This window comes from Eschrichtius robustus, chromosome 9, assembly GCF_028021215.1.
Source record: "Eschrichtius robustus isolate mEscRob2 chromosome 9, mEscRob2.pri, whole genome shotgun sequence".
In the NCBI taxonomy this organism is placed as follows: Eukaryota; Metazoa; Chordata; class Mammalia; order Artiodactyla; family Eschrichtiidae; genus Eschrichtius; species Eschrichtius robustus.
Window position 1 is genome coordinate 34948748 of NC_090832.1, and position 19628 is coordinate 34968375.

The window sequence follows — 19628 nt, forward strand, 5'->3', positions numbered from 1 at the left end:
GGAATTTAAATTGAATTCTATTTGGGAGATTAAGGTATACTTCTACCAGAAAACATTTCAAAGAATACAGTTTTTATAACTTGAACTTTTTCCTATTCCACAAAGTGTCATTATCTGTAAGGCATTGTTTTAGAAATTAATACAACTCTCCAATCTTTCCAATCATATGTTTTAAATAATATTAAAATTTGTAAGGATTTAAAAACAAATCTTTACAGAGTATAGTCCTAAAATACTTTGGTGTATAGAAGTGTTTGTCATTCATTAATTATATTGAATATAATAAAAGATGTTGCTTACATTATATTAAATCATATAATGTACTATTTTGATTGTTATTTTGTACTCAAAATAAATCATTAATAATATAGATAAGACTCATACTACATGTTTAATGATTCCATGAGAGTTTATTTTAATGTATTGCCTCTTTACAATTATCCCCTGGAGATATATATGTTGGAGAAGACACATCTGCATTAGAAACATTAGGTATGCATTGTAGTGTTTTGTGTTAAATTAGCTACATACGTGCTTTCCCCAATAGTGCTTTCTCTTTTTGCTGTTGTCTACCTCTGTGGTTGGAAAATACATCATATTTGAGACAGGAAGATTTAAGTATTTTACTAACACAAATTTGCCAGTCAAGATCAATAAAATCTTTGAATATAACTTTCAGATCTTATGTTTCTATTTAGTTTAAATTTATATTTGGAGAGTTAAACTAAACAGTTTAGAGAGTTAATTAAACTTTGCTTTAGAGTTAAAATTATCTCAGCCACTTCAGATTGGATATGAAAACATAAAAATGGCCTCTGGTTATGTCTTCACTCAGTTAGAATTGGGTTAAACTTACTGATTTTATTGGTTAATTATTTGAAAACACTTACTTATTATTATAACATTTCTTATCTGTGGCCATCTGTTTTAAAAATAACCAAAAAACTGAAACATAAATTTTCTAAAGTACACCAAAACAATCTCTAAGCGTGATTTTTTTTGTGTGGGTAAAATGCTCTGACAACTCTCTAAAATTGCCTAATGCATCAAATTCTTTTTCTGGTTCATATTTTAAATGGTTGGATAAATGAGCCTTTCTATTAAAATGTTTAATGTTTGAGTTTTCATAATTATGTTTTAATTGATTGTCTTCTACTAGAAAGTATGCTAGGGCTTTTGTTTCTCTTCCTCATCACTACCTCTAGGACTAGAAAAGTTGCAATTTTATAGATAGATGAAGTTACATGTTTAGATATATTACCTTCTAGTGTATAATATAACTAAGAATCCCTTACTTACCTAAGAAACTTTGTAATGACTTTTAGTTGTATGTAGTGTGTCACACATATATTGTGTATGACAATCACAAATACGTTTATTATACATACACAAAAGCATAGATATATAACAGAATTGGTTAATATCAAAGTTAACAATTTTAGTATATAATGTAGTTTCCCTACATTATATACTAATACACAAATTTATAGTAAAAATAATGGAAAAGCAAATTATTTTAGCCCCTTAGGATCTTTATTTTTGTGGGAAATTGTTAAGTTTCTCAAAACTTTATCCCTCACTGGGAACAGTATACGTAGGTATATTTCTCATGTTGAAAAAAAAATCTGTGTATTTTTGGTTGTTGTATAAAGAAATGGTTTGGAATTTAATTTAGTAAAATTCTACAGCTAAGGGTATATATAAAGTAAGTTTTTAGGCTAAGAAAAGGGATATTGCATCTTTCAAAACGCAATGTCATTTTAATTTAATCACTGTTGAATTATTTCCAAATGTATGCCATTTTTTCATTGGTTATGTATTATTTTAAATTTGCAGCATGAATACATTAATAATTCCAAACATAAATTTGAAATTATGCTTCAGTACAGTAAATGTTTGTGTGTGATATCATGGTCACATACATCTACTGTAGAAATATCTTTGTGCATATACAGTGTATGGTGCATATGTATATTCACATAATATATGTATGTACCTGTGTATTAATAAGATATAATGACTTATTTATAGAAATTTAGGTGTCATTCTGCATATATTCTATATTAACCTAATAGATCTTTATGTTTTGTATCTAAAAAAAAAATAGTCAATTTAGTGTAGAAGTTCTATACACAGCTGTTCCATCTGTCATGACATTTAGATGGTAATGGATGATATTACGCTTAACTGCATGTTGAAAATACACAATCCATTTAATTTTTCAATTTTTTTGGCTATAAAAAAGTCAGCATGTTATTTTTTCCAAATTATGTATTTTATATTTTATTTTCTATTGCATATCTGTTTAATTGCATGGCAAAAGATATCTAACCAATGCATGAGCAAATTGAAATACAAACCAAAAAAACATGAATTTTATTTTATTTTATTTTATTTTTTAACGCACATTTTTCTGCTTTATTGAATGTGACAGAGTCACGCTTTTCATTCACCATTGCTTCTCTTTTTCCACTGTCTGTGATTTGCTTGCCAGGAGGAGCTACTATTCTTACTCCTACTACCTGTAAGTAGAAAATGGGTGATATATGACTTTACATGTGTTAAAGATGCAGTATCCCTTTTCAAAAAAATAAATAAATAAAACCCAAACCAAAAAACAGAATGTTTGCAATTTTGGTGACATTTCAAAAAATATGTTTTCCTGGACTCTGAAACTATAAAGTTTACCTATTAACCTATTTTGTTAATCTTTTTAAAAAGGGATATTGTATTTCTGTATGTTCAGCTACTTTTAATTTTTATTTACAATTTTCCATAAGTAGCCATAGTCTACAGCCTAAAGCATCATTTATTTACTTAAGTCAAACCTGTACCTTATCAATATGATGTCTCACTATCTGGTAAAGTAGAGATAGGGTTTGTAATTCACTAATACCTATCTTTACATAACACTTATGTTTGACAAAATGAGCCAAGTGATGTATTCATAGAAGAACATTCAAAATGCCTTCACAGAATGTGAATCAGGTCAGGTCTTACTGTGATAACATCTCTCTCCACATTTCCAGGAATCCAGGATGGGTTATAACTTGAGAACACCTTTTGGTCTGCTAAAAGCATAATGTTGCAGTGACAAAGAAATAAAAAATTCTTTTTAGAGAAGAAATTTTGAGTTTGTTTATTATGACTTAAATAGGACAATGATTTTGTAAAACCAAGACCAAAAAAAGAAAAAGAAAACCTGTCAACCTACACAAAACACACCTAGGTGTCGCATATCTCCTTTTGTCCTCCAAAGTTTTAGCTCTTCCTATGCTTAGGTATGAAATGCTACTTTGGATGACGAAGGCGAGTATTGTCCACTCTATTTCACTAATCATTTTCAGTTTATTACCTTAAATTCCAGGGTATTCATCCAATCCAAAGGAATGATACAACAAAGTTTTCTTGGTCAGTGCTTGATCAATATTTGATCCACCAAATTTTGAGACTTAAAGATGGTGATTAAGTACTTTTGGGGCATATATCCCACAATATTTATTTCACTAGGTAAATTTAAGCTAGCTTTACTAAAAATTTTGGTAAGCGTCTCAATGACTATAACGGAATTCTGCCAACATTTTAAATATTATAAACATTTGGCTTCTTAAAATCTGCTAAAATAAGCAGGTGTAAAGTAGCAGTGCTCCTAGCTTATTGTGATGAATCATAATATCCTTGTTAAATCATGTTTGATGAAGCCAAAGGTAATTAAATGTACCACTTCATACAATGATGGAGCACTTTTCCTCTTTATAGCCCACCCATAAATCCACCTGCAGAAGTTTATGCTGTTGGCTGCTTTGATAATGAAAGTCATTTGCACATCTGTCAAACTCAAGGAGTTGCAAAATGATTTGCTTAACTGTCCTGAAGTGTACATTATATATGCTGGTTGTTCAGAGAGAGACAAAGCATCAAACATGCAGGAATCAATAAATGTTTAATTATGAGAACATCAATAAGCTTACCATTAGCCATCCATTTATCTATAATGTTAGAATGGGATTGCCTTTTTAGTTGATAGGTAGCATTTCTATATTCTAGACTATGTGGTGGGTTTTGATACTGTCATTGTAATACTTAGGGTTACTGGCATTATCAATCATAATTAGAAAAAATGCCGCAGACCTATGTTTTTAAAACCTGCTTAAATAGATGTAGTGAAGCTACTATGAATTAGACATTTTTAAAATAAAACTAGAAATAAAATAGAGTAAAACTTAAAAGAAAACCAGGTGTGATCTTTGAACTAAAATTCATTGGCTTCATCATAGTAAACTGTCAGTTCTTGATCAAAACACTTAACTCTAAGGCTGATTTTTATTTCTTTTGTAATAACCTGAATTAAAGCCTACCTCACAGGGTTGTTGTGAGGATTAAGGTATAAGAACCAAGGTGATAGTGTACAGTTGGCAGATATTAACAAAGGTTATATATATTCACCCATAATTTGTCGACTAACAAAGGTTTGTGAATCTGAAAAGTCCTTCAGTGCCATGAAAACTTTTGCCTGTCATGCATTTGACAACTTCATTCCTTCTTATTTTTCCTCAATCATAAAATATGTTTAAATTATATGTTTTAAATAAAGCCTCAAAATTTAAACATCTTTTCCACTTGCCTTGAACTGTCCATCTTCAAATTTTTTACATTATTTTTCATCCAAATTTCAAGTTGTCTTATTTTTATCCACTTCAATCTCTCAAATTTTTTGAGGAATGAATTCATCCTTTCTTCTTATCCAAGAAACAAAGATTGGAAGTTATTTCTTAAACTTTAAAACGGCAAAATATTTGCGCTACATTGTTATTATTCTCAAATTTATAACAACTAAATGTTTAACTCCTAGAGCAGTGGATGCTTCATATTACAGTACACTTGGTAATGTGGCAATTAAAAAAAAAAAGTGAGTAACTGGATATAGTACAGGGGCTTAGGCCTTGGAACCAGGTCATTCTTTACTGCTTATTAGATTAATAACCTTGGGCAAGTTATTTAACTTGTCTGAGCCTGAGTGAGCTCATCTATACAATTAGAATTCTCATGCCTTTTTCAGTTCATTGATCTGAGAATTAATTGAGTTAACAAATGACAAGTGCCAAGCACATACCAGACCTAATTCATCCATTCAACAAGTATTTATTGAGTGTTTGCTATATGCCAGACACTGCTCTAAGTGCTAGGGATATACAGACGGTTCTTCCCTTCCTGGAACATACAGTGGGGAAAACAATTAAAAGGATACTCACAATAATAATGTGATGAGTGTTATTATAGGCAGAAAACATGTTGCTATAAAAATACCTACCAGGGAAACCTAACCTGAGACAGGTTGTATTGGGTTCAGTCAGAGAAGTCTCCCTGATGAGGCAAGACAGAATGGAAGTTAGCCAGATATTAGAGGTAAAAAAGCACTGTAGGTCAAAGAACAAATATCCTATAGGTAAGTTTGGAAATGTCCTAGAGGTAAGTTTGGAAAGTGAAGCCTATAGACTAACATATGACCTGCTGATATGTAATTTGCCCCACACACTCTTTCAAAAAATAGAACCACTTGAAAGAATAAGGATATTTAACATAAATATTCAGAGTCATGACTTCTCTTTAAAAATAATTTTAAAATGAGAAACTCAACTCTGGGATCAAATGCCAATATTCACTTAGGCAAGTTGCCCCCTAAACTGCTCTCCAGTTCTCTGCAGTCCCCACCCTACCATGTGGTGTCTCATCACTGGCAACAGCACTATTTATATTCCCTGTGTGAAACCTGTAAGGGTTTTACAGGGTTTTTGCCCCCTAACCTAGAAAAAAGAGATAAGAGATCTTTCAGTGAATAGAGCAAATATTGCTACTAAGTGATGGTGGTGGTGACAGTGGTTGTGGTGGTATAGTGGTAGTGATGGTGGTGGTGACAGTGGTTGTGATGGGGTAGTGGTAGTGATGGTGGTGGTGACAGTGGTTGTGATGGTGTAGTGGTAGTGATGGTGGTGGTGACAGTGGTTGTGATGGTGTAGTGGTAGTGATGATGGTGGTGGTGGTAGTTCTTGTTACAGTTTTGTCATTGTTTTCTTACTGATAATACTGTCCTTATCATTATTATTATTTCTAAAAAAATTAATGCCATTTCCATCCCTAAAGCCTAGTTTATGACTATCTTACTTAGGTATCAGATCAGCTATGTCAATATATTGGGTACTGTTGGGTATGTACCCCTGAGGCCAAGTACTATAATTCTCAAGAAAAATATCCTACACATGAGTAGCTCTCAAATCACCAGATTAATTTTCTAAAGGAAAAGCCTTTGGACATAAACACAACTACTAAATGTCTTTTTTTTTTTAGGTATTTGTAGTATATTTACTCTAGTACAGATACTCATGAGAATCAGAAGAATTTATCCTAGCTAATAATCCAGCTGAGAAATGTTACTCTTAAAACAACTAAAAAATACTTCCAAAGCAACGTAAACTGCTGCCATAAACTTAGAAACATAATCTGGCTACTACAGGCATTTAGAGTTTCTTTATTTCTTTTTAGAGTGCCTTATTAATGTGAGATAAATGTTTTATATGCCTTTAATAGGTTTTTAATTGCATGTTTCATGTGTAACATTCACAAAGAACCAGAATGTATTTCACATCCTTCGTATGTAAGATAAAGATATCAGTGTTTGAGTAGCTCAAAAGTCTAACTCTGCTAATTTCCAAATCCCCTGTGTCATTTGCCTTGCTGCATTCGTAAGGCCATTCTGTACTTGGTACTCTGCCATGGGGTTCTGAAACACATTTTTAGGATTTGACCATGTTTGTCATTCAGTATTATGATCATTTGTATAATATCTCTGCATAGCATTTTCCAAACTTTTCTCAAAGTACTTTTCTTATAAAGTATATAATTTTCCCATATATTCCTGAGTATTTGCATTGTATCCAGCTGCGGTTGATTCTACAAGTTTCTAGGTTAGGTTTGGATTAATGTTATAAATATATTGCTACATATGTTAATTCTACATGTTGCATTTTTACTGAACGGTAGAACAAAGAGTGAAGAATGGGATTTCTTTATCTATTTTAGTTGGATGACTATAGTAAAATAAACTTGAAAAAGTAGTCATGTTATTCCCCCAGAAGAACTTCTAAAAGTTGCTCAAGCGTGTTAATCACCCAGGAGGAAAACCAAAATTTAGCATTAGCTTAAGTTTTCCTTGAGCAACTCTACTAAGGAAGTATTTACTTACTGTTTTAATAAAGTATAGTCATGCTTTATGATATTTTATTTTAATGATAAAATACAAGAAGTGATGAGACATTTGGGTTGACAGCTTGAATGTTGAAATATCCATATGACAAAACAATTTTATAGCAATCAACAAATATCGTTTGGATGTCAAACTTAATTCCTGAAATTATGACATGTTCTTAGAGTTTCTAAACCAAATCTGTATTCTTATCCTCGGGCTTCCCTGAACTATTTACTGCTGGTGTCAACTCTCCTTCAAGCCTCACGCGAAGGTTTCCCTTTGGTGTTTGTCTTGGCAGCAAGCTTGCTAAAAAACGTAAAGATGCTCTGGGGAACACCCGGCAGGAGATGACGCACATGGTGAATGCTATGGATCGAAGTTATGCTGATCAGAGCACTCTGCATGCAGAAGACCCTCTTTCCATCACCTTCATGGACCAACATAATTTTAGTCCAAGATGTAAGTTCTTCATCAAAATTTTAATCAAAGATTTTTAAAGTCCTTTAATGTCTCTCTGAATTCAACACATTACCTTTTGAATAGTGAGGGGAAATAAGAAAGAGAGATGGGAAAAGTAGCTGGAAAGAGAAAAAGTGATATAGAATATTATGGAGTTTATCAGAAAGCTTATTTTCAGTCTTGATATTGGATTTAGTTGAACTTCAAACGGTATGAATTTTATTACTATGTTATAAGACATATCCATATACCACTCACCAAATCTTACGTTATTGCTTTAGGTTAAAATATACTTGATTGCCTACACAAAATTAGTTCATGTCAGAATTTATTTATAATTGTTTTGCCATTTGAGTCTTCCTTTGTGTAAGATAAAGTTCCTTTTGAGATAAGAAATATCATAATTCTTTCTGGGAGTTATTGGCATGAGAAAGTTATTCTATTTAATTATTCTATAGACTTCTGGAGAATTTCAGTAATAAAAAGTTAACCAGGGGAAAGAGGAATCTACATACTCTTAAGTATCTCGTGTGAAGTCCAAAAGTTTACTTGAATTGAGGGATTGGCAGGGAACGGTGAAATCCATCCATTCACCCATCCATGTTAAGAATACCTCATGTTGATCTATGAAGGCAGATCTTTTAAAATACTGTCTTTTAAAAATATTTCCTCTGAAGTAGTATACTGCTTCACAATCAGTATTATTGTTTATCTTCGAATTTTCTGTGATTTCTATATCTTGTTCTATAGCACTGTCTTTATTTTGTTACTTTAAGTTAAATTACCTGACTGTCTCTTCAAATCCCCAAGTAAAATTGGTACTTGAAGAAGGAAAATTTTGTTTATCCTTGGCCTTGTGTACACAGAGGCATTTTGTCACAGATCCCAGAGATATGTTTACCTCAGTTTGGGAAGCACATGTATAAGGAAAGAAGTAAACAATAGAAGTATTATTTTCGATACAGATTATAAACATATGGAATGGTAAGATTGAGAAAATAAAGTATTTGTAGCTTGTATGCATTTATGGCTTTTCAGAAAGGGATTTTTTTTCTGAAATGTTCAGCTTGGTGAAAACTTTTAGTAATTATTGGCCATCATTTTCTCTGATATATATGTACACCAAATTATTAGTTAGAAATGTTGTAATGAGTCATTTTGGATTTAGTTTTGATAATGATAAAGCTTTTCTGATCTATTTTATTTTCATTTCACTATAAGATAAATGATAGAGAAAAACATAAAATCTTATTATTGTTGAAAGTAAGTTTTGTTAAAAATATAGATGTATCATCTCTCTAACCACTTGATTTAAAAATTAATCAGTTAAGGATTTGAAAGGATTTTTGTTTCCAAAGCTTTTCTATCTACTGACTGTGTACCTTATTAGGAGGCTTGAATTTAGCAGTATAACTGTAAATATACACTTATGAACTTGGAGAAAGGATTAAATCTATTTCCCAAAGTTAACTAAAAAAATTTATTTGGAATGAATATAAGATAATTACTTCTCTAAGTACCTCACACTTGATAAATCTAAAATACATGTTTTTCCCCCTTAATTTTATAATCTTTATAATGTCATGCTGAATCTTCTTGGCTTTTAAAATTGAACTGACTACTGAAATATATTTATAGATGCACCTTTCCTGGTATTTTGAGATAACCCAAGCTTTGAAAAAGAGAATTTTACCTTTGCAGGTTATAGTAATCAAAGAAAGTTTAATAGTTATATTTCTTAAGAAATGATAGATCTATTTTAAAGCAAAAAAAGAGCATAAAATACAACTTTAGGGCGATATGTTCCTTCATGAGCTTTGTTTTCCTACAGTGCCCAATGATCCACTTGTGCCGACTGCTGTGTTAGGTGAGGCCCTAATTCTTTGTCATCTTTTTTTGCATGGATCACCCCTCCTTGCATGGGTTATAGCTTTGTCTATGCAGTAATTATTTACAGCACAGGAAGCAGTTTGATTTTGAAAATATAGTCCTGGTTTTATCAAGGAGAGCAACTGTGGTCAACACAATTAGATCTAGTGCATTTCAAATTAGTAAGGTATGCATTTTTAAAACAACATATTCTTTCATTCTTGGTTCTGTTAGATTTGGAGTGAAAGTACAAGGGCCCCCAATATATAACTAATGTTCATATATGCAAGTAGGTAGAATGAACCCAAATGCACACATTTCAGGGGCCAGTGCTACGTGAATAATTAGTTTATATATAAAAATCTACCTGATTTAAAGGGATTTTCTAAATCCTCCTAATTTTATAGCAACTAAAGAACACATCTCCAAGTAAACATTAGGAATGTGTGCATGTGCTTTAGCTTTGTCTTTGTTAAGAATTTATAAATGCAGGTAAAGTTGCTACAATATTGATATGGAGTTTTGCATTCTACATGCATCTTACATAAGTGTTACCTTTCAACAAATTTAGAATAAGCCAAGATTTACCACTATATAACATCTAAGACAACTGATATTGCTAGTGATGAATAAGACCTTTTCAGCTCTAAAATATTAAAATAATGTTTAATCCAACTGTATATTTAAGAATAGAATGAGTTTCATTTCAATTTGTACTCTATTCCTTGACTGATTATACACCAGTGATTCCATGACCAGCTTGCTCGTATGTTCGCAAGTTGTCATATCAGTTTGATCCCCGTGCTTCTAATATTTAAGATTTAACCAGAGAAATGTAGAAATTGCCAGATAAATGTATCTTAAAAGTTCCCACTTCTCATGTTTTATATTTAAATTTCTTTGAACATAAAACATTAGCTTACGCATGTTTTTATTATCCATGTATTCAATGTTTAATTATATTTTAAAAATATGTTGGAACAATACAACTAACTCAGTTAAGCAAAATATACCTCTTTTTCACTAAAATAATTATTAAAAATTATAATTTTATAATATAAAAATATATTCTAAAAGAATCTGTCTCTGATTGCACTCTCCCTTTGATGTCCACACCAGTAATGGCAGGGAAGTGAGCTGGGGAACTTGCCCCAAGGTATGGTCTGATTATGTAGGAAGGAGCCAGGAATCATGATCTTTGAGAGGCATCAAATGCCTCTGAAAATGTCATCTTCTGTTGAGCGCTGTAGAATGCTGTCAGCATCAAACTAATAAGTTAAATTCAATTAAGTTATTAAAAACTCAAGGAAAAAGATAGTTATCTCACTGTTAAAATTTCATTACAGTAATATTCAAGGACATGTAGAATTGGGTCTAAGTCTCAGTCCTCTTGTGGACTCACAGTATGAACTCATGAAAATACCTTTGTCTTTGCTTCTCCATCTGTAAAGTAATATATTTCTTACCATACCTTTTCCTCAGAGCTTAGTAAAGAGAAAAGGAGATAATGTATAAAGTTTAAAAGATTATTGTAATAATTTTCCCTATGAAAGAGGATATTTTTATTTAAGGAAGGCTAGAGTTAACACAATAGAGTTATAAAATCTGTTCATTTAAACGGTCATTGTGCATTTTATTTCACTTTGAAAGTCAAGCTGAATTTTTTTTATATTTCTTCTTAAAAACTAAAAAGCTCGTTAATCATACCAGATTTAGAAATGATTTGTTGCATTTTTTCATCATTCTTGGAATCACCGTGTTTACAGTTGTTTTGCATCCAGTTGATTTTGTATTTATAAAGCAATTTTTGAAGTCACTTCAAATATTGCTTGCTATTAATATCTGCTTACTGATTTAAAAAGAAGTTAGAAATTTTTGTATTGATTCATATTTTTGTTTTTTGTGTTCTACTGCTTCATTGGGTTAAAGTCCCTATAACTGGTAAGTGTATTACAAAGAACTCTAGGAAACCTTTCCATCAAGGAAATATTTGAAGTTATTCTTAAATGTGTGATAAGGATAATGATTAGTACATGTACTCTTACTTCTAGTCACATTATTAGGTAATTTAATGAGGTAGAAATGTATAGAGATTAATAATTCATGTGTGATTATTTTAAAAAATACTGCTCATTGTACTACTGTATTAAAGCTTAATGCAAAACAAAAGGCACTGTCTACTTCATATTGAGACATAATCATGTAAGATTTGGAATATGGGTGAATTCTGTGTTTCTCACTGAGGCTTTTACAAATGTAAATATTCCACTGCTCCAGCAGGTGCAACGTGCGCTCTGGGGCTGCTTCACAGAGCACTGACTACCTTATTCCAGCTTGGGTCATTGCGTTTTGCCTCCCTGACGTTGTTCTCTTTACTTCTCATCCTAAGCTTTATATTCTGTGATAGTGCCCAAATCGGTGGCTTCTGAATTTAATTTTACTGGGGAGATGTATATATTCTTTATGTCAGTGTATTGATTACAATATTTTAGCAAAGATAGATCAATTGAGTGTTGTCTCATAGAAAAAACAGGAAGCTCTCATAAATCATGTTTGCTAGCAAATGTTTGTGTGTAGAGGGGTGGGAAACCAAAGTAAAGAGCATTAATTCATTTGGGTGTTTTTAGGTCACAACAGAATCCAGCAGAGTTTTGGTTTTTTGTTTTTTTAGTTCAATGTAGTTTTAGAAGTAAATTCAAAAAGAAAAAATGCATTCATCCTAATAAGAGAAAGTAAAGTAAATGCAATCAAGCTAAATTATAGAAGCATACAAATCTGATTGTGGGGTTCTTTTTTTTTTTTTTTTTTTTCTTCTCCAGGAAGAAAACATGTTTATCATGGGGACAACAATTCATTTTTTGCCATATCCTATTTGTAGAGTTGGTGATAGAACAGGCAAATGTACCAGCACTTGAAATATGTTTAACTGTTAACTAAATATCGTTCTCTACAGTATGCATTATCATTAAAACAAAAGTTCCCCTAAGAGTGTATTTTCTCCTCTGTTAATGAGTATGGCAGTGTAATGTTTTCTAAAGTAACACCCCTTAAAACATTTGTTTTTTTTTTTAACATGGTAAGTTTAAATGTGCTGACTATAAGCATGCTTCTTCTCATTGTAATGATTAGTACTGTGGTCATTAAAATAATATTTATTTTTCAGAGGTAAAATGTTCTTGTTCTTTTCTTCCTTCTTATGACAGAGACTTAAGAGTTTCTTTTCATTTTAAGCTAACAACACAGTTGAGGTGGGGCCTATACTTAAATGTGGGTGGTGAGGGATTTAATGGATTTTTAACTAACTGAGTCATTGAAATATGTATTGAGTGACTGCTTTGCACCAGGCACTAAGAATAAGGAGAAAAATATGACTCTTGTCTCTACATGCTAAGTATTGAGAGTTTAGGGAGGAAAATAGATCAGTAAGTAAATGATTAAAATACACTGTAAGTGAAATGAATGTAGGAGAACAGGAGGCCATGGGAACACAAAGCAGGTGCTTTGTAGCTCAGCCTCGATGGGCCGAGGAAGAATTCCAGAGGAAGTTCCTAAATATTCTGCCCCAGAGACATACCCCCGTTTCTTTTATACAGTAGCCAGAAAAGTCAAAATGTATCAGCAATAGAAACACAACAATAATAATAAACCAAGGGAATGGAGATCAAGTATAAATGCTCATGTAACCTGGCTAGCAGACGTAGTGGGCCCAGGGGCTGATTCTGTAGAATGTTCATGTTTCCCAGTCTGGGAGTGTATCGTGGTAAAAAGCCGGAGGTGGAAGGGCATAGTACGGCCACAGGGCAAGAAGAGTAGCCCTGTGGGGACGGGTTGCCTAGAGGGAGGTTGGGATATGGGTGGGAAAGAATTTGTTCAATTTAATCAACAATGAAAACACTCTCCAGTTGGCAACTTGATCTTCTGGTCCCACTCTATACTGCTCTGACTGCAGGTACAAGAAAAAGTCAGAACTCAGCAAAATCTCCCACTTATAGTTTTTAAAAGTGGATCAGGTGTCTCTCTCTACATCTCACAGCATGTATTGTCTTACTGATATACACATGATATACCCTGGCCTCCCACCTTGAGCTGAAGTAAAGGGCTTTGTCTTTATAGGGATGCTGCCCTAGGTCTATACTATATTTCTTTCCCTTCCTCCTATTATCAGAAAGATCATAAGATCTTAAAATCTTATTTGCATAGATATATATTAAACAAGGTAACTTTGTCTTTTTTTTAATCTTCTGGAATCTGAAAAATGGCAGATGAGAACCACAGTGCTACAGCAGAATCCAGTCGTCTTCTGGATGTACCTCGCTACCTGTGTGAGGGGACAGAATCCCCTTACCAGACGGGACAGCTGCACCCAGCCATCAGGGTAGCCGACTTACTGCAGCACATTAATCTCATGAAGACATCAGACAGCTATGGGTTCAAAGAGGAATATGAGGTGAAAGTTTCAATACTATGTTGAATTTCATTTCTAACCATGATACCCAGCACCATTTAACAGCTTTAACGTAGCAAGCAGTGGAATACCCTGTAGACTGTCTAATCCTTTCTCTGCAAATGTACAATCAAGTGTACATATGAGGAGAGGGGGGTAGATGGATTGAAAGAAAAGGGTACTTCCTGGGGATATATCTGGGTCAAAATTCATTTTAAGAAATAAAAAAATATTGGATCCCATAATTTATTTGACTGTTATTTAAAAACCACTTTGTTAGACTTTATATTTCCCCCACTCAAAAATCCATAGCAAGATACCTTGAGTCCCATTGTATCATTGCAGGTTCTGCTATTTGAAAGACCTAAGCAGTGGATGCTTTTCTGCCTCTTTGCTTGTTGACCCTCTGTTGAGAAATAAGATCTAGCTTTGTGCCCTAAATGTACTACTTGTCACTCTGAGTTTTGTTTTGAGGATTATAGGTTGAGGGGGACTGGGAAGAAAAACAGAGCACGGAAAATCCAGGCAACAAAAAGAAGCCCAAAAAAGGACATGGGAAATTCTTCTTTCATCTTTATTGCCCCTTGCTACTCAAACCAAAATACCAAGATTATACTACAAAGGAAGTGATTTAAACTAAACATCCCAATAAACATAGTATAGCAAAAAAGAAACAGTCCCTCTGACACTTTTCAATTACTGAGAAGTATCAGTCTGGGGTGTAGAAGAAAGTTCCTCCACCACTATACACACATATGTAAAGTAAAAGAGAACAAGCAGTACTTTACTTTGAAAGACCACCTAAAATACATCTAACTTCGTAAGGAATCTTCTAAACACTACCTTTTATTTAAGATTACTTGTTATACCTTAGTTTGGGAGTGAGTAAATTTATTTTTGAATTTTGAATGTTGGTTTTAGATATATGCAGGAAACACTATGCTGTGGAAACAAAACAGTGCAAGGAATTACAATATTCTGCCAGAGCTGGGGTTTTTTTTTTTTTGTTCATTACATGTATATTCTTGTGTACCTCACTTCAAAGACAGTTGACTCTTTGAAGACCCCATTTCCTGTGTTGAGCAAAGTTTAAGTTTTTCTGCAAAAAGAAATCTATACCCATATTTTAAATTGCTGCATATGGTAATTAAACCAATCAACAATTTCATCTGTTCCAAGATCCTTGGAGATAGTGACTCTTTTTAATTTCCATATGGTCTCTTGTAGAGACTCAGTCCTTTCCACGATCTTCAAAGAAACTGAAATGTGGTGTATTGCACACGATTTAATGAATAATTATGGGAGAAAACAGGTTTTCTTTTTCCTGTTAGAAATGCTAAAGGAAGCATACTTTTGAAAGATGCTCATTAAAAGTAGTTTTGAAGTTTTTGATGCTTCCTCTAGTTCCATCTCACAAAGTTATGGTGATCTTAAATTTGAAATACTTTCAAGGTCCTTTTTTTCCCCCTAAAGTTGTTTCTTGTCCTTAATTTGAACTCAGTCCAATCCAAGATGAACAAGTAGGAGTCCAACAAACAAGCTTTGAGGTCTGAAAATTGAACTTGTTTACTGCTGCAGTACTCCCTTCCTCCCTGAGAAGATGGCTTTTACTATTTTGGTCTTCAGAACAGACAGACCTGATACAAGAAAAGGAATAAAATTCAGTGTGCTTGTTAATTTTGCTTTTTTTTTCTAGAGCTTCTTTGAAGGACAGTCAGCATCTTGGGATGTAGCTAAAAAAGATCAAAATAGAGCAAAAAACCGATATGGAAACATTATAGCATGTAAGTTCTCTTACAATTCTTGGTGAAAGTAAATACTGTGTGTAGAAGATAAAGAGTAATTTGCAATTCCTCCTTATATGGTTTTAAACTTTAAAAAAATCCCAGAGGGTGGCACATCTGTTCATAAAATAATCTATTTAATATTAAAACAGCATTGGCTATTGGCAGGGATTCAGAAATTGTCATCATCCTCTTTAATTAATTGACTCAGACCCTTCACCCTGTGGAGATAATGTGCCGCTTGATTTTATGTTTGCACATAAATGCATGGGGGTGTCATTAACAGCTGAAAATATTAGAATAACAAATACGAAGGATTTTTTCAATGATAAATTGCTATAACTCTTCCACCAAACATACTCAAGGTGGGAGTGTTATTCTTTCCATATACCATATTTCCTTTCTTGGAGCCAGTGCCTAAACCCCAGGTGTTCCATGTTACTTATAATGAGGGACTTCCTCCTGATGAAGTCTTTACAATGTATTCATGAGATAAATAAATTGATTATCATATGAAACCAAAGGGGCAGTAAGAAAAGTAATAGATAGTTTAGCTTGTAACTAACTGCTGATTTACTTAGACCACTTTATTCTCACTTTAACTTATTTTACACTGTCTTTTGAATACGTCAGAATTTAACCTTGACTCTCACAAAATAAGAAGTTGAGAGCAGGGGTTTGAAATTCACTCCCTAGTTCTGTGGCTCATTTGCTGTAAAGTAAGGAGAGAAAAGATCCCACCCATATAAAATCATGCCTAACAAGCAAAATTAGGAGTTAAGGCAAGTTCAGTTCTTTAGAAAAATTTATGACTCAAATGATAATTTATCAGACATTATCATGTCCCCTAAAAGCTTCCTGACTATAAAGATGCTAGTCATTGAAGCTTTATTAACAGAATATTATCATTGTAATAAGTAATGAGCTCATTAAAGTTCTTGCATTTCTTCAAATGGCTGGTATCCAAGGAAATTTTGAAAGTATATTACGGATAATCAGTTGTTAACCACTGAATTATTTTAAGTCTCTACTAGGGTCATTGTCTCATAACAGGGGGAAAATTTAATAGCTTTTCTTTTATCCTTTAAAAAATTTAGATGATCACTCCAGAGTAATTTTGCAGCCTGTTGAGGATGATCCTTCTTCAGATTACATTAATGCCAACTATATAGATGTAAGTATTTTTATCCTTCAGTATGCCTAATTTGTTGGCTTATATATGTAAATCTTTTTGCCTGTTATTACCTATAAAGTGATTGCTAGCTTTTTAAAATAAAGAACAAACTGTACACTTTTCCTTGTTCTACGTCCTAGTACTTACTGACGTTGTTGTGCTTTCTTTCACACCTGACTTTGGTTTGGGCTGTAGATTTGGCTGTACAGGGATGTAAGTACCACTATATGTAAATAACAGCACCCTATTATAAATATTTAATGTTAACTACTCAATTACAGTTACTACTAATGCTTACTACTAGTTATCTCTGCATGCTTCCCCTAATTAGCCTCATACGGTATACCTATGTTCATTTTTTTGTAACTCCTTTACATGTGTAAAGATCTATTTTACCTCTTTCCCTTTTCTATGTTTAGAAAAACAGGACCATTTTTAGCTTTTGACAATTTATTATGTACTCAAGTTTTATTTGTTGATGGTTTCTGTTTCTGGTTTTTATTCCTTACCCTTCCCCAAACATATGTGAGAAGCTGGATAGTATGATGTGTATTAGTGTTTCTGAAATTTTACTTTTTCACATTTGACTTCTGATGTTAAAAATGGGTAGGGAGACTATTTTGTGGTGTGTGGTGTTGGTTTGTAAAGTATTAAAATTACTTAGGCAAAATAATTACTAAATTGCATTTGTAAAATACACATATCACACATATATATTGAATCATACAAATGAAAGTTTGTTTTGATCATACATTCTGCTGTTCAGTTTTGGTTACAAACATACCTACATGTAAATTCTTTATTTAATGGAAAGTAATTATCAAATAAAATAAAATATTAAGGAGGCAATATATTACATTACATATAAGAAGGACAGGCTCTGTTCATACTTCCTGGTTCAGAATCACACTGGAAATTTTGAGAATGTTGATTCATCTCTCTGTGCATCAGTTTCCTCATCTTTACAGTGGGGGTAATAATAATACCACTAACCTCATCATTTTGTTGTGAGAATTAAATGAAGTAATTCATGTTGAGCATTCAGCACAATGCCTAGCACATATTAAGCACTCATTAAACTTAAGCTATTTTATTAAAAAAAAATCCAAACCTAGGTGTGCTGAAATTAATTAATTCTAAATATGCATTAATTGTAAGGCAAAAGGTAGAAATATCAAGTATTGCAGCATATATGATACATTTTTAGATATATAAAAGATATGAAAATGAGGACCCAACTTTTTCTAATTTCTATAAATAGGAAATAATTTTTATCACATTTATTAAGCTCATGTTTTACTGTTATTTTGTGAATTGTCATTATTTATATATTTGAATTAATGAATTTTATTAAGTATAGTCTCTGAGTATATTGGTTAAATTTCTGATCATCATTTTACTCTCATTCAATATTTCAAATTTATCAGACATCTCAACATGGAAAACTAAACTTAACAGTCTACTCTCTAGAATAAAAATATCAGCAGTTCTCTGACAAATTTGTACTTGTTCTTACCTATTTAGCTTAACCTTGGTTTTCTGCCAAGACCCTGGCAGGACATTTGGTCCTATCCGAAACATCCATAAGACATTTGGCCCATGCCAAAAGGTCCTTGATATTTCGTCCTGTCCAAAATGTCCATGGAGACATTTGGTCCATGCCAAAAGTCTTTGATATTTGGTGCCATCCAAAACCATTTGTCATGGACCTAGTAAGCTCATGCACATTTTAGATAGAACCAAATTTTAAGGACCTTTCAGCATACACTAAGTGTCTTGTGGACATTTTGGACACAACCAAGGGATCCTGTAAATATCAAGAACCTTGACATGGACCAAATGTCTTATGGATATTTTGGTTAGGACCAGATTGCTAACTCAGGCTTTTACTAAAGCCCTTTGCTCAAGACACAACAAAGTCAAAGCTTAACCTTATTATACCATTAACATTTTTGCTATTCATGGTCTTTTGGAATTCAAACCAGTTGAAAGCAGCTAACAACTTATCCCTTATCTGGAATAATTTCTTTATTGAAACAATATTAAATGCTTAACCACATAGAACTCAAGGCACACTAAAAAAAAGAAAGAAAGAAATACTAAACCTTTTGTTCAGGATAAGATGCATTTTTAAAAAGATTTCTTTCCCTATATATGTGTGTACGTATAATTATGTGTGTGTAAATTAATATTATCAGCACACACAAAATAGTTTTGGCAGATTCCTGAACATATTATAGAACAGAAATATCCTCTAAAAAATCTCAGCAGGACTTTGACTTGATGCACACATGCATTGTCCAGCTCTAACATTGGAATGTTGTTATTTTTTTATGGTTCTAATATGTTGTTGTCTATTTGTAATGCAGTGTGTTGTACTTTTGGATGATAAAATAAGAATTAGTATTTTTGAACACAATTTTGCCAGGAATGAATGACTAAAGATTAACATGAAGGCATAAACATTTTAGTGAAACCAAACAAAATCTATGAAGTTATTTCCTAGCAAACAAAACTCAATTATGTAATATATATTTTAATCAGAGCCCTTAAAATATTTAATTTTTGCTTTATTTTTACCTTTCAGATAACCTAGGTTTGAGAAGTGAACTATGAGTTCACTACTCATTTCTGGACTTTTTACTGTAACTTAAT

The 19628-nt window shown here is 32.6% G+C and overlaps 1 protein-coding gene across 4 annotated transcripts in view; it reads left to right on the forward strand.

Moving 5' to 3' along the window:
- Positions 1-19628, forward strand: part of PTPRK (protein tyrosine phosphatase receptor type K) — a 554818-nt gene that overhangs the window by 513792 nt on the left and 21398 nt on the right. For 2 of the 4 annotated variants that reach the window (XM_068551059.1, XM_068551060.1), the window contains exons 15-19: positions 7542-7702; positions 9534-9569; positions 13834-14018; positions 15712-15799; positions 16897-16973. In XM_068551059.1, coding sequence (XP_068407160.1) covers positions 7542-7702; positions 9534-9569; positions 13834-14018; positions 15712-15799; positions 16897-16973 — 547 coding nt within the window. The remainder of the gene's footprint in view (positions 1-7541; positions 7703-9533; positions 9570-13833; positions 14019-15711; positions 15800-16896; positions 16974-19628) is intronic. The other 2 variants (XM_068551061.1, XM_068551062.1) reach the window with 1 other exon arrangement.